This window comes from Cololabis saira, chromosome 18 (genome assembly GCF_033807715.1).
Source record: "Cololabis saira isolate AMF1-May2022 chromosome 18, fColSai1.1, whole genome shotgun sequence".
NCBI classification, from domain to species: Eukaryota; Metazoa; Chordata; class Actinopteri; order Beloniformes; family Belonidae; genus Cololabis; species Cololabis saira.
In genome coordinates, this window is record NC_084604.1 from 3,523,540 (window position 1) to 3,539,029 (window position 15,490).

The 15,490-nt window shown below is 45.4% G+C and overlaps 1 protein-coding gene across 3 annotated transcripts in view; it reads right to left on the reverse strand.

Annotated features, from left to right (window-relative positions):
• LOC133464731 (ankyrin repeat and SOCS box protein 2-like) overlaps window positions 1-4,033 on the reverse strand; it is a 42,046-nt gene extending 38,013 nt beyond the window's left edge. For 2 of the 3 annotated variants that reach the window (XM_061746882.1, XM_061746880.1), the window contains exons 1-2: window positions 3,941-4,033; window positions 2,373-2,728 (exon numbers count right to left, since the gene is read on the reverse strand). In XM_061746882.1, the coding sequence (XP_061602866.1) occupies window positions 2,373-2,710 (338 nt within the window). In that variant the 5' untranslated portion in view covers window positions 2,711-2,728; window positions 3,941-4,033. Of the gene's footprint in view, window positions 1-2,372; window positions 2,729-3,805; window positions 3,878-3,940 lie in introns of those variants that run through there. The other variant, XM_061746881.1, reaches the window with a different exon arrangement.
• Window positions 4,034-15,490: the final 11,457 nt, after the last annotated feature.

A 15,490-nucleotide genomic window follows, 5' to 3' on the forward strand; every position in this document is an offset into this window, starting at 1 on the left:
GTTTTTAAAACACAAACTCATGCGCCGTGTGGAAAAGCGCCGTCAACACACACGGAGCGCCGCCTTAACACACACACACACAAGCATACAGGTGTGCATATTTAAAAATAGAGCGGGAACAAAACTTAGTTTGATTGTACTTTATTTAAGTTATTTACATTAATCAGTTGTCAGGACTCAGCGTGTCGGGTTTCATCCGAGCCTGATCGCGCTGAGACCGGGAGAACCGATCAGCTGAGACCGGGAGAAATGATCAGCTGAGACCGGGAGAACCGATCAGCTGAGACCGGGAGAAGTGATCAGCTGAGACCGGGAGAAATGATCAGCTGAGACCGGGAGAACTGATCAGCTGAGACCGGGAGAACTGATCAGCTGAGACCGGGAGAAGTGATCAGCTGAGACCGGGAGAAATGATCAGCTGAGACCGGGAGAACTGATCAGCTGAGACCGGGAGAAGTGATCAGCTGAGACCGGGAGAAATGATCAGCTGAGACCGGGAGAACTGATCAGCTGAGACCGGGAGAACTGATCAGCTGAGACCGGGAGAAGTGATCAGCTGAGACCGGGAGAAATGATCAGCTGAGACCGGGAGAAGTGATCAGCTGAGACCGGGAGAAATGATCAGCTGAGACCGGGAGAAGTGATCAGCTGAGACCGGGAGAAGTGATCAACTTGCTTCAATGTTGCCCACACGTCAGCCCACGCATCTACATGTACAATCCTTCAGCAGTAAACGACGGAGCCCGCAAGCCCGAGCGGCACCGACCTCCCTGGCCGCGGGGACGCGTCAGGATAAATGATCACGCCGCGCTCGCTCGCTCTGGGCGCAGACCCAAGTAATCGATCCCTGATCCTAGCGGATCTAAACTTACTCTGTGCAAAATGAAGGATTTACTCTGTAAATACACACCATTTCTCTTACTATTACACTTACAGCTAGCTGAGTGTCTTCTTCTCCTCATTTGGTCGGGAGTTGCTATGCAGTCCCGCGGCCCCCACACGTACAAAACTGAATTATTTTTGCGGCCCACTAGGTGGCGCTCACGGCCCAAGTGTGGGCCGTGGCCCTATGGTTAAGAATCACTGGTCTAAGGCACCTAAATTGAACTGATCTCTTCATAGCACTTTATTGCCACAAATTGTTGCACTATTATTGTCTGTTTTTATGTATTGTTTTTATTGTTTGCTTTTATTGCACCGTGGATGAGAGGGAAACGAAATTTCATTCCTGACAGATGTTTGGTGTGACAAATAAAGTAACCTTGAACCTTGAACCTTGAACCAACTCTGAGGTGCAGATGTTCATAAACCTGGTGGCTGAGGAGAGAATTAAAAAGGGATCTAGACAGGTGATAAGGAACGACCAGATCTACCAGGAGCTTTGTCAGTTCATAGCTGCTCACGGCTCCCAGCTGACTTTTCAGCAGTGCCGAGACAAACAAACAAAAAAAAACCGTTGCCGCTTGAAGCTTCTCTCACTCTCATTTTTTAACTTGATATCAAACACAAGCCACAGACCCAGCAGCACATCTATCATCTCCTCCATATTCTACATCTTTAGTGTTGTTGTCTTATTCCTTTAGATCACACAATCAAATACGTCACAGCAGCTTCGCTCCAACCCGCCTTCTCATCTAGGTATTGAAAATAAACGAGGGCAAGGCGAGTCGAGTCGAGTTGAGTAGGTACTAGTGTAAAAGTGCCCTTAGTTAGGTCAGCAAAGCTAAAATTGCTGTGATTGAAATAAGGTGTCTGTGTTTCATGCAATGTCGTGGCCTGTTTTTTTATGTTTTTCAACATCATGCCACGTAGAATGAGGAATAAAAAGCAGTCAAAATCAACCTTCAAAAATCTATAGACGATGTCACAGGGGGTGTGTCAGGCACGAAATCATTAGCAGGGATTCTGGGTAAACCCACCAGCAGGTCAGCTGCCTACTCAGCAGTCGGCTGTCTTCTTCAGCAAAAGGCTGTGAGCCTATAAATTAGCAAATACCTTAACATCTAAAGCCAAGTGTGCTAACAGTTGGTTAGGTGTTAATTTAATGTTAAAAAGATGTTCTTTACCTTGCTATGTGTTTATATTTTCCCATTTTCATCAGACCTCTCTTGATGTTTGTGTTTTAACACTAGCTCAACCTATTCCTGCAGGATTGTGCCGTGTTATTTATCATACACTAACTGGCTGACTTGAGTTTTTTGAGGAAGTGTATTGCATTCTCTGAAGGACGGAACTACAAAGTCAGACCACAGTCTTGGTGGTGACAAAGCAGGAAAACAAAGCCAGAACACAATAGCATCAGTTACTGTGGTTTGGTTTTGAACGAGAGGCTGCTTTCAGGAAATGAACCAAAGACAATGCAGCATACGTACAGGTCAGGAGGCTGCTCCATTGGAGGGTTTGGAGAACTGTACTGGGCAGAGGTGTTGGCAGCACTGGGATTATGGGAGCTGTGTCTTGAAGGTGGATTATGGGAACTGTGTTGGTTTGTGTTTCTTGCCGGAGGGTTCAATCCTTTGTCAGGGAAATGAGTAGGTTGAATTTTGGTTGTTGTGTTGGCATTGGTGGCGGTGCTGTTGTGAGTGTCGGTCAGACTGCGCTCGATGGCGAGTTGCAGCAGCTCGTCATCACTCAGATTACTGTAGAGAGAATAATCCTCCAAGGCCTGGTCCGTAGCAGAACCGGAACGAGAGATGCTTGCTGCTGCCATGATGGATGTACCACCAGTCTGCAACGAAGAAGAGGATGCAGAAACTTATTAAGCTTATTTTCTCTAAATGGACCTCTTAAACTTATTAAACCAGGTGAGACCCATCCTTATAACAGTGACAAGGTTTTACTGTTCACCTACACATATAAGATGTCAATGTTTAATTTTCCAACAACATCCCCTCTAAAGTCCCTTCATCTGCAACATGAACAGAGAAACAACTTCAGGGTTTGCTAGTGTTTGCTAGGGTTCTGCTGAACCAGGTCAGGGTCATGCTGGGAACATGAAAGCATGCCCATGCGGTAAGCATGGATTTGGTGAACTTGGTGGACTTTAACAGACAGAGTGTCTAGGCAGCCAAGAATCAGAGGATGTTCGCTTCAGTGGTGTCAGGTCTGCTTTTTGCAGATGATGTGGTCCAGTTGGTATCACCTTCACTGGCGTACGTCCAGTGTGAAGCAGCAAGAATTAGGAGCTCCTATAGAGGTGTGAAGGGTCTCTTGTGGAGTCCTGAAGGATCTCCTTTAGAGGTCTATATGATCTTCTGTGGAAGTCTGAAGGATCTTCTGTAGAGATCTGAAGGATCTCCTGTAGCAATCTGAATGATCTTCTGTAGAGGTCTGAAGGATATCCTTTAGCAATCTGAATGATCTGCTATAGAGGTCTGCAGGATTCCCTGTAGCGGTCTTTGATGCAGCAGATCTGAAGAAACCTCTGACTGAGCATTCATATTAGTAAATGTGTATTTCATGTCTTTGTGTTAAGGAAATAACTTAGACGCTTGTTAAAAGTTCCCGTATCAGGATAAAGCAAACAAGGACAAAGAAAAGTGACCTTTAGCGGCTGACGTAATACTGTGCAGGTAATTGGGATCAAACTGACCTTCAGCTGCAGGTTAAATGCTAACGACAGAGCAACCGGGATTAATAGGTCATGTACAGTAACTGTTACATCACGCAGAAGTTCAAGACAGGTTCAACTGATAACCTCAGTTAAGATAGCGTCGAAGTTGAAATGGCCCAATATGTTCAGGACTTGCACCGTAACTGCAGCAGTCATGTATGTGCCCACATTGATGTCACTTACAGTACAAACCTGCAATGAAGGGTACAGAAGTTTCACAGCAGAGACAATGAGTTGAACAGAATGAAGAACCAACAAGAACCAACTCCAGCAGCTGTGAACGCTTGGATGAGACAACAGACAGCTGCAGCAGAAGACCGCGCTCACCTCAGCCCGTTAAATCCACGCTTTAATCACTGTTGGATTTTCCTTTGTCTGTCTGCTCTGCAGTTCTTTCATGACTCTGCAACACTCTGCAACTCTGCTCTCAGGGTGTTGGGGGTTGGGTAAGGGTTATTTTAAGGACCTGCACTTGAAACCTTTGACCAGCTGACCTCGTTGTGGACTCTAAAGTTACAGAGTCACATGGAGCTGCAGTCAAAACAGCAGATCCATCTCCACATAAACAGGCTAACACTTTGTGTTGAATCTCAAGACTCTGGACTGAACCAAAACAGAGCATTTCTTGGTTAAACAAACAAACGTGCACAGCACAGGATTATTTCCTTGTGACTTGAAAGCTATGCGGCACCATCCGTGTATTCTTAAGAAACCTAAATCATGAATTTATGTCCAAACTAGCCGGACAATTTATTTAGTAAACTTATCGGAATTAATCTCCCTCCTCTCTGCGAAGTTGGACGTTCCTCCTCTCCCGCTCCCTCCCTATCTGCCCTGCTGCTGCTCTCTGTCTTGTCTCTCTATTGGAGCTTCTCTGTAGATTTCTCTGAAGATTTCTAAAACCATGGATCTGGTCGGCGGGTCTCTCAACGCAATTGACCACATTTTTTTGACGAGAAGACGGAGCAGATGGGAGCCCTCTTGCCCCGACGGGACGTTTGCTGCTGGATACATGATGGACTCCTGGAGGACGTGGAGGATCGTGTGTCTGTCCATATTGTCGGTCGAGGATGTTGAAGATGCCTTCATAATTGGATTTCTGATAACAGGATTTCTGCTTTTTGGAGCTGGCGGTTACCTGGCATATCGACAAATTCAGAAATCGTCGACAGCTATTCTGGTCCTTTCAGAGCTGCTTGACATGGCTGAAGTGATAAGCTGTGCGACCAACACTCAGACTCAAACGTTGGGGGAGCAAAATCGCAAGCTGGGTGGGATTCTTGAAAAGAATTGCAGGCTTGCCACGGTTCTTGAACTCATTGGCAGGATGTCAAAGACTTTGGAGAAGTTGGAAGCTTTTGACCACAAATTAATCTTGAGTCACTATGGAGACGAACCAGAGAGACTTAAGGCAGACGGAAAATGACTGGAGTCTGCCTGACCCAAATGACAATTGTTGATTCTATAATCTGACCTTGACAGAGTGGCTTGGCAACCGGTCTAGCAATAATGTCCCTGGATGAATGAAAAAAAGACGCTCTGCTCTGCACCACTAGCCCTCCCCTTCCCCTCAGGACATCTGTGGACCTGTATCAGAACTATACCGAGCCGGCTGACAACACCAAAGACATAGGCAGAGGAGCATCTGGGGCATAGTTCACAAACTAACTTACTCACTCACTCACTCACTCACAAACACACACACGCACACGCACGCACGCACGCACGCACGCACGCACGCACGCACGCACGCACGCACGCACGCACGCACGCACGCACGCACGCACGCACGCACGCACGCACGCACGCACGCACGCACACACACACACACACACACACCATTAGTCAACGTTCCCCTCGTAAAAGTTTACATACATTTCCTTAATATTTAGTAGGATTGCTTATGGACTGCATGACTTTGGTCAAACATTTTCGGTAACCTTCCACAAGCTTCTGACAGTACTTTGCTGGAGTTCTGGACCATTCCTCCTGACATAACTGGTGTAACTAAGTCCGGTTTGTCTCTCGCACGCACCTCTTCAGATCTGCCCACAAGGGCTTTGTGATGGCCACTCCAAGACATCAACTTTGTTGTCCTCAAGCCACTTTTTAACTATGTTGGCAGTATGTTTAGGGTCATTGTCCATTTGGAAGACCCAGTTGTGCCCAAGTTTAAGCTTCCTGGCTGAAGTTGCCTTAATATTTCCATGTAAAGTTCTTTCTTCATGATTCTGTCTATTTCATGAAGAGTTCCAGTTCCTGCTGGAGCAAAACAGCCCCACAACATGATGCTGCCACCTCCGTGCTTCACAGTTGGTATGTTGTTCTCAGGTTTACAAGCTTCCCCCTTTTTCCTCCAAATGTAACGTTGGACATTATGGCACCAAACAGCTCCACCTTAAGGCTGAATTATGGTTCTGCATTAAACCTACTCTGTAGGGTACGCGGCTACGCGGGAGGCCCTCCGTAGCCTACGGCGTAGCCTGACGTGTACCTCCCAAAAATTGTAACTACACGTCGCGGCGACGCAGACCCAACGCAGACCGAGAGGGCTGTGATTGATTTGCTTGGTAGCAATGCATTTCCGGTTCTGGTTCGTGAAGCAGTAGTGAACTTTCAGCGCTCTTTTCTCCGTGTGTGTGGGATTTTTTTTGTTTTGTTTTTTTGCGCAATAGTTGTCCTTATCTCTTTAATTCACTGTGGAAAAGCCGGAAGCTAAACAAAGTATCAACTAGCGCTCTGGGAGGGTATTGCACCACGGCAAAATGGAGTGACGGAGAAGTCTGAAGGGTTCACAACGCCGTCACGGCAACGGCGTAGGCTCTGCGTTGGTTTAACGAAGAACCTTAAATCAGGCTTTAGCTTCATTAGACGACAGGACATGTCTCCAGAAGTTAAGGTCTTTGTCACAAACTGTAATCTGGCTTTTTTATGTTTCTTTAGGTGTAATGGCTTCTTTCTCGCTGGACTCGTGCAGGACTCGTTTCAATGTGAATGATGACTCTTTCTTACAACCTTCATCCAGCATCTTCACAAGGTTTTTAGCTTTTGTTCTGGGGTTGATTTGTACAAACCGGATTCAACCCATATTCAATTGAATACACTACAAAGACAACATATTTAATGCTCAAACTCAAACTTTATTTTATTTTTCAAATAATAATTAACTTAGAATTTCATGGCTGTAACACGTGCAGTAGAAGTTGGGAAAAGGCATGTTTACCACTTCGTTACATCACCTTTCCTTTTAATAACACTCAATAAACATTTTGGAAGAGAGGAGACTAATTAATAGGGGTAAATAAAGGGGTAAATAATAGGGGTGGCAGTAGCTCAGGTGGTAGAGCGGGTCGTCCAATGATCGGAAGGTCGGCGGTTTGAATCCTGCTCCGTCCCAGTTGCTGTCGTAGTGTCCTTGGGCAAGACACCTTACCCACCTTTCCCTGTGCGAATGTGTTTGAATGTGTTTGAATGTTTGGTGGTGGTCGGAGGGGCCGTTTGGCGCGGAATGGCAGCCACGCTTCTGTCAGTCTGCCCCAGGGCAGCTGTGGCTACAAATGTAGCTACCACCACCGGTGAGAATGTGTATGAATGAATAATGGTCTAAGTGTAGCACTTTGAGATTCATTGAATGTAAAGTGCGTTACAAGTTAAATTCATTATTACTATTATCCGGGGTCTTCTCTGTCGTATTTTATGCTTCATAATGCGCCACACATTTTCAATGGGAGACAGGTCTGGACTGCAAGCGGGCCAGTGGAGAACCTGGACTCTTTTACTTCCAAGCCACGCTGGTGTAACACGTGCAGAATGAGGAAGGAAGGAGAGAGCAGGAGGAAAGGGAAAAAAGAAGGAAGGAAGGAAGGAAGAGAGAGAGAGAGAGAGAGAGAGAGAGAGAGAGAGAGAACCTGGACTCTTTTACTTTCAAGCCACACTGTTGTAACACGTGCAGAATGTGGCTTTGCATTGTCTTACTGAAATAAGCAGCGGCATCCATGAAAAAGACGTGGCTTGGATGGCAGCATATGTTGCTCCAAAATCTGTATGTACTTTTCAGCATTTATGTTCCTTCACAGAAATGTAAGTCACCGATGCCATGGGAACTAATGCACCCCCAAACCATCACAGATGCTGCTTTTGAACTTTGCGTTGATAACAGTCCGGATGGTTCCGCTTCCTCTTTGGTCCGGAGGACACGACATCCAGTGTTTCCAAAAACTATTTGAAAAGTGGACTCATCAGACCACAAAACACTTTTCCATTGTGCATCAGTCCATTTTACATGAGCTGGGCCCAGATAACCCGGCAGCGTTTCTGGATGTTGTTCATAAACAGCTTTTGCTTTGCATGGTAGAGTTTTAACCCGCACTTACTGATGTAGTGACGAACTATATTTAGTGACAGTGGTTTTGTGAAGTTTTCCTGAGCCCATTTGGTGATATCCTTTACAGACTCATGTGGGTTTTTAAGGCAGTGCCGTCTGAGGGATCGAAGGTCACGCTCATTCAGTCTTGGTTTCCGGCCGTGACGCTTATTGTTTTCCGTAGTGATTTCATCAGATTCTCTGAACCTTTTGATGATATTATGGACCGTAGATGTTGAAATCCCTAAATTCCTTGCAATTTTGCTTTGAGAAACGTTGTTCTTAAACTGTTCAACTATTTTCTCACGCAGTTGTGGACAGAGCATGTGAGCGGAGTGGAGGGGCGAGAATTTCCGCTCCTCGCTCACAAAGGTTGTCACCGCTCCTCTCCACCCTCAAAGTCGCAAAATGCCGCTCCACCCATAACCGCTCAGCGCTCCAGTAACACTGCACCCCGCTCCGCTCCGCGCACCACTCCACGCTCCGCTCCAAAAATGTTTGCATGCATATAAAATGCACGTTTACCTGAAGCCTTAGATCTAACCAGAGGTGGATGAGAGAGAGAGAGAGAGAGAGAGAGAGAGAGAGAGAGAGAGAGAGAGAGAGAGAGAGAGAGAGAGAGAGAGAGAGAGAGCGAGAGAGCGAGAGAGCGAGAGACTCAGCAAAGTTACGTTCCTTGCAGCCAGTCACGGAGCCGAGAGGAACAATTAAGCAGAGCCGACATACGTTTTAAAGTCCAAAAAATAGATATTTACTGACAAGAAAAAATAAGAAAGTAATTTCACCTAACGGAATTAGCTGGTTTAATACACTTTTGTTTATTAACCTTTCCCGAAACAATTTTTCATTCACTGTTCTCCTCCTATTTTTATACTTTCAATGTCTAAAAGAACTAAAGAAGAACAACAATATTTTCAGAATATAAAATATTTATTTTAAACAACACTTTGATAAAAGATCTTAAGGTGCAAAACACTCAAATTAAACGAATATGGCAGAAAATGAACGTTCTGTTTGCAGGCTTAGTTAACAATAAGGCTAAAAACCGAACAAAACGTGCCTTTTAAAGTGCCTAAATCAAAGCCTGCATTAACTGAGCTGGATCGGGACATTTTTCTTAAAGTTCTTCTGAGTTCACTTTCAAAAACACCAGTTTGGCCAAAGTCGGGGGCTTCAGACCCCGGCGGTGTGTTACCGGCCAGCCCGGTCCCCTTTAAGGCGGTGTGTGTGTGTGAGACGTGTGGGTGCAGCGGAGGAGAGAGAGGGAGATGCAGGTGTGCGCGTGTGGAAGACCGGAACACGTTTTTAGTTACTTTTTCAGTGTGTCCTCCGTTAGTTTCAGTCGTCGGCCCTCACGCGTTTTGTTTGCTCTTATTACAAGTTTGTAATAAATGTGCGAGGTTGCACGGACAGCACTTTTCCTCCGTCCTTTTTTCCCTTCACTTTCCCCGGACTCTTAACGCCGGTTACCAGCAACGAGCCAGAGACTGAATTAAAATACCAGCTCTCCCAACTACGGTTCAGAGATAGGACTGGGAATTAAGAAAGGTAACAGGTGGTTTGTGGAGAGGTTTGTGGGATATGTTTGGACACGCATCGGGGCCGTGATATGAGGGGTAACGGAGCGAAACTGGAGGGGGATGACGCCCCGCTCCACCCGAATCATCCTAGAAAAAAAACTCCCGCTCTGCGCTCCTTTAAAAATTCGCCGCTCCGCTCCCCCGCTCGCTCACGCTCCGCTCCGCTCACATGCTCTGGTTGTGGACAAAGTGGTGACCCTCGCCCCATCCTTGCTTGTGAATGACTGAGCATGTTTGGGGAGGCTCCTTTTATACCCAATCATGGTACCCACCTGTTCCCAATTAGCCTGATCACATGTGGGGTGTTCCAAATAGATGTTTGATGAGCTTTTCTCAGCTTTCTCAGTATTTTTTGCCACCTTTCCCAACTTCTACTGGACGTGTTGCAGCCATGAAATTCTAAGTTAATTATTATTTGGCAAAAAACAATTAAGCTTATCAGTTTGAACATTAAATATGTTGTCTTTGTAGTGTATTCAATTGAATATAGGTTGAGAAGGATTTTCAAATCGTTGTATTTTGTTTTTATTTACATTTTACACAATTTCCCAACTTCGACCGAATCCGGTTTGTACATTTCAGACAAAACACATTCATTTCTGGGACACAGAGGCCGTCTCCTTCCTGGGTGGTGTGATGACTGGACATTCCATGATGTTTATACCTGCATATAATTGTTTGAACAGAGGAATGTGGCACCTTCAAACATCATGTCCTGAAACATCATCACAACATGGATGAACCAGACTTGTGGAGCTCCCAATTCTCTCCCTGATTTCTTGGCTGATTTCTTTTGATTTTTCATGATTTCAAACAAGGAAGCAGAGTGTTTGAGGTGTAGCCTTAAAATACATCCCAAGGTGTGCCTTCAATTACCTCATATGGTGTCAGTTAACCTATCAGAAGCTTCCAAAGCCATAACATCATCATCTGGGCTTCCCCACGTTGTTTAAAGACATAGTACCTCAAAGAAAGTAATATACAATTCTTTAAGAAATTCTCTCTCTCATTATTATGGCATTTAGCAAAATGAAATAATTTTGGTAATCCTAACTGACCTGAAACAGGAGAGGTTTAATCTGATTTAACTTCAGACAGAGAGACAAAAAAGGTAATGTGTCTTTTTACACAGTGTATGTGAACCTCTGGTTTACAAACACTGTGCGTTATATTTGCAGCCTTTGGGACTTACTAATTGCATTCTTTCATATCAGTCTTAGTGTTCATTATCAGGAACTGGTCTGCAGTGACACATCTCAGGAACCTCTACGGTGCTGGGGTTCGGTACTTCAGCGTGACCCCAAGAAAATGCTAGGATGGAGTTGTGTTGACTGTACTGTTTGGGTCTGCTTTAGACACGAGAAGACGTGCTGCCCTCTGTTAGGAGGTGAGTTGAGAGGACCCAAATGCAGGAGATCCACAGGAGGTAAGAAAAGTCCTTTATTTTAACAAATAAACGCTGCCCAGCAGGAATCCAAAATAAAAATGCAAAAAGGCCTCTAACAGGAAACAATGAAAAGTCAAAACATGACGTCAGACAGACGGCATCAGAAAAAAAGACAACACAGTTACATCCTCACGGGGGCTGATGAGACACACTCAGGATCATGGAAGAAAAAATAACTAAACACACGGGGACACACACATTCAAAATAAAACAGGAAACAAGCCACAAACACAAGAACAAACCTAAAGAACACCATAAAACACAAGAAAAGAAATCCCAAAACCAACAGAAATCCTAGACCATGACAGTCTCTCAATGTTTCTTTGAGTTTGAGTCTCCTCTGTAGAGAATCCTTTCGGGACCCCACATAAACTAAGTTTTTCCTGTAAGTACTGACACCTTCATCCATGGACTTGAAGAAAAACAGTGAAGTCAGGTTTCAGCTGGTGTTCCGTTCAAATACTGCGCAGGCCTTTATTGTAAGAATTACAATCAGTACCAAACACAGGAGCTTCCCGGTGACCGACTCTGAAAACTTGTAGATTTTATTACTCTTTTATACTGTTCAAAAAAGCAGGGGCCGCCCCCAAACTTAGTCGGTTTTTCTCCGTTATGCGCAATCTGTCTCATTTACGCTCCATCAGACAGGTTCTGCCTTTAATTCAAACCCAAACAGGCCCCGTATCTATGACATCAATGGTATATGTGTACAATTTTAGCGCATACATATGACTTTTTCTGTTCCTATCTGTCGACATTTGGCCCAGCATTTGTATGTCTTCTGCCACCAAAATTCACCTCTCCTTCCTTATCTGACGCTCATTACGCTCCAATATTTTCCTGTCTCGTCTTGATCAGATAGTGTTTGTCATATTCCCTTCCTCTGGCTCCAATGGTTGCATTGTCAAAAGCAGCCACACCTACTTCTCCTCATACTGCGGCCTCATAGTCATACATTTCTGTGCTCATCTTTACAGCTGTATTGGGGTCTCTTGCGTGGGTGTGTGAGCGTGTGTGCCCCCCCCGCCTCAGCCAAGTGCCAGACAGAGACTGATACACACAAACTAACTTACTCACACACACACACACACACACACACACACACACACACACACACACACACACACACACACACACACACACACACACACACACACACACACACACACGCGCAAAAAACGTCTTAAGGTAAAAGAATATCTAACATAAAGTATAACAGTAGTTCCATCCCACAGCGAGGATCATCATCTGAGACACTGTCCCAGCCGCTAAGGCGACTGCATGACCATGACTCGAACCATCCCGGGACTTGGCCCATCCTAATGGTTCGGTGATCAGTCACTGCGGGGGCCCCACTAGTTGACCCTTGCAGACATGGCCAGGGAAACATCCTCTCATTGTCATAGTGATGGGAGGTAAAACCCTCGCCAGGTGGCAAAGTCAGCAGTACACATTTCCACAGTTTACGAGTAATATAAAATTCATAAAATCATAGTGAGCATGCAATCAGATATACTGGTGAATGATAAGGTTAATATCAGCACACATCAAACCATGTCTATTCTGTTCACACAGGTGGTTACTGTTGGTTGTTCTAGGGAAGATTCCCTGGTACGCTAATGAGGAGTAATCTTCTTAATTCTTCTTTCTTCGGGTGTCAGGGGTAGACTACCCTGACACCTGTTCGACCCGCCCAGGGGATTATTCTGCCCCTTTGTTGAGGGCTCAGGTCTGATGTCCGCTGCGGCACCAGATCCAGCTGGATCTGGGGTACTGATCTTCGTGGCGGGTCGGTTGGGGCCCACTGTGACCAGTGACACCACGTGTCACCTTTCCCGTGGAGTCCAGTGGCGTGGGAGGTCCGTACCGGGTCCTGCCCACCTTGGCTCCGGGCACTTGCTTCTGTTGACTCTCAGGAGAACCCACTCCGTCTGTGGGGTTGGTGTCTGTCCGTCTCTGGAGTCTCTGACCTGTTTGGAGTAAGAAGCACCCAAACTCTGTGGTTCGGAGAAGTAAACTTTCGTTCCGAAAGTTGCTGTCGAACGCCTGGCGGGAGGATTACCCTCCCATCTGGTGTTTACCAAACGCCCTCATGATCTTTCCTATTCCACTGTAGGAGAAAGATTTATATCTTTTTTTAAATACTAAAGTCCATCCATCCATCCATCGTCCGCCGCTTTATCCGTTCCCGGGTCGCGGGGGCAGCAGCTTCAGCAGAGATGTCCAGACTTCCTTCACCCCAGACACTTCCTCCAGCTCTTCCTCCAGCTCCTCCGAGGGGAGTCCGAGGCGTTCCCAGGCCAGCCGAGAGACATAGTCTCTCCAGCGTGTCCTGGGTCTTCCCCGGGGTCTCCTCCCGGTGGGACATGCCTGGAACACCTCCCTAGGGAGGCGTCCAGGAGGCATCCGGTACAGATGTCCTAGCCACCACAGCTGACTCCTCTCAATGTGAAGGAGCAGTGGCTCAACTCTGAGCTCCTCCTAAAGTACTACTAATACTAAAGTCTAACTTCAAAAAGTCTCTCTCTCTCTGTTTCCCTGTGTGTGTGTGTGTGTGTGTGTGTGTGTGTGTGTGTGTGTGTGTGTGTGTGTGTGTTCCTTTCCCCCATCTGCCCCTCCCTTGTAGTAGAGAGAGATTGACAGTTTTGTATAATCGTTGTTGTTTTAAAACTTTGGTGACCGTAAAGAATCACTGCCACTCTATGCAAAGGAATGTTGTATGCTGCCTGTCTCGAGCTCAGATTGGAAGAAAACACGCCGGCCTCCTGCGAGAGGCCTCACTCTCTGTGTGCAAAAGTTATCTCCCCTTTTTGGGTATAAAGGGCGTCATATATCACACCAGGTGTCTAGAGATAGCCCTTGTTTGAGCAATTTACACCAAAATTAGTAATAAACAAGTGTCTCTCGGGGGAACCCTCCCCTTGAGTGCTCAAAAGGTCTCCAGATTTTAAGAGAAGACACGAGACTTGGGAGACGACACCTGTGATGATAAAGGATGCAGGGGAAGGTGGATAAAGGTTTAAAAAAATGAATGATTGATTGCTGTTCCTCCGGTAGAAGTGACATGAGGGAAGTAATGGAAGGATATGAGTTGTGATCATAAAACTAAGGGGTGTGGCCCCCAGGCCCTTTAATAGTATATAAGGAGGATGAACTTGATGAAAGGTTTTAGGGTTGCCCATTCGAATGGTTAATTGTCCTGTCGTGGTAATGATTGTTTTTATTCAATAAAAACCTCCGCAGTATTTGAACGGAACACCAACGGATCTGACTCTTGGCTTATTTTCTTCAGTCCAATTGGAAACGGTAATACTTATAGAAACTAAATTAATGTAGGGGGACCAGGATTTTCCACTACACCACGCAACTCAACTCCAAATGATTTAATAAATTATTTAATACTGTATAAAGATAAGTTTGCTGATTTGTTTCCTTTTGGGTATCGTGTGTACACACACCTAAACAATCAGACCTGCAAATTGCCCTGTTAACTCTTTGAGGCGGTCAGGGGGAACTTAGGATTGTCTGGAGTAAATAATGTTTCCTTCATGGAAAAAATGGCGTTTCTAGACAACAAAAAGTAAAAATTATTAGCTCCCACAAAAACTACGGCACATTTGCCCAAAATACTGGTGGATGATCAAAGTAATTATTACAATAAAGGAAAAACAAGGTTTCTTGTTAAGCTCAACAAATTATATATCATTTAGTTCCAATAAATATGAATAAATATGGAAATGTTTTGCCTTTCAGATCAAAATAAATGATGAAGAAATAGAGAGTAATATAGATCACCTTGTGCAAAAACAAAAATTGTTTTTCAAACCGAGACACCTGCTTCCACGCTCTGCCCTTCTCATTCTTTATTAGGATTAGTATTAGCTAATATTATAACTTCCCCCCTTGTTAATCCACACAGGATTAACATCAACATGCAGCTAGTCTGAATCGGAGGAAAACCAATCACGCCCCAGCATGGGCGGATAAACAAATGCTGGCGGGCCAAACGAGCCCGGCGTTTCCTCCTGTGTAGTCTGGATTGGCGAGGCCTGGGGCAGTCTGGAGATCTCGTTTTCAGCAGCTAGAATGCCCCTTTCTGCCCGTCATCCCACTGCAACCGGGCTGTTATCCTTGTCCAGTTGCTCGGATTAAAGCTCTTAATGGGGCTGTTTTGATAGCATAATCACATACCCAGGGTCTGCTGTAGCCTGCCAAGGAAAGACAATCAAAACATCGTTCAAATGACTAAGATCATCCGCAAGCACGCGATTGAAGATAGAGGAAGAGTGTACGATTGTAGGCCTTTACAAGTAAAAGCAAACAAATGCTGAGAATCAGGATGAACTGGTACGCTGAAAAATGCTGAGCACAGATCTATTACCGTGTGGGGATCAGGCACTATTGGCATTTCTTCAGCAACGATAGCATTTGCTAGCCTCAAATCATGGACTAGTATATATTCGTTACCACCTGGTTTTTTGATGGGA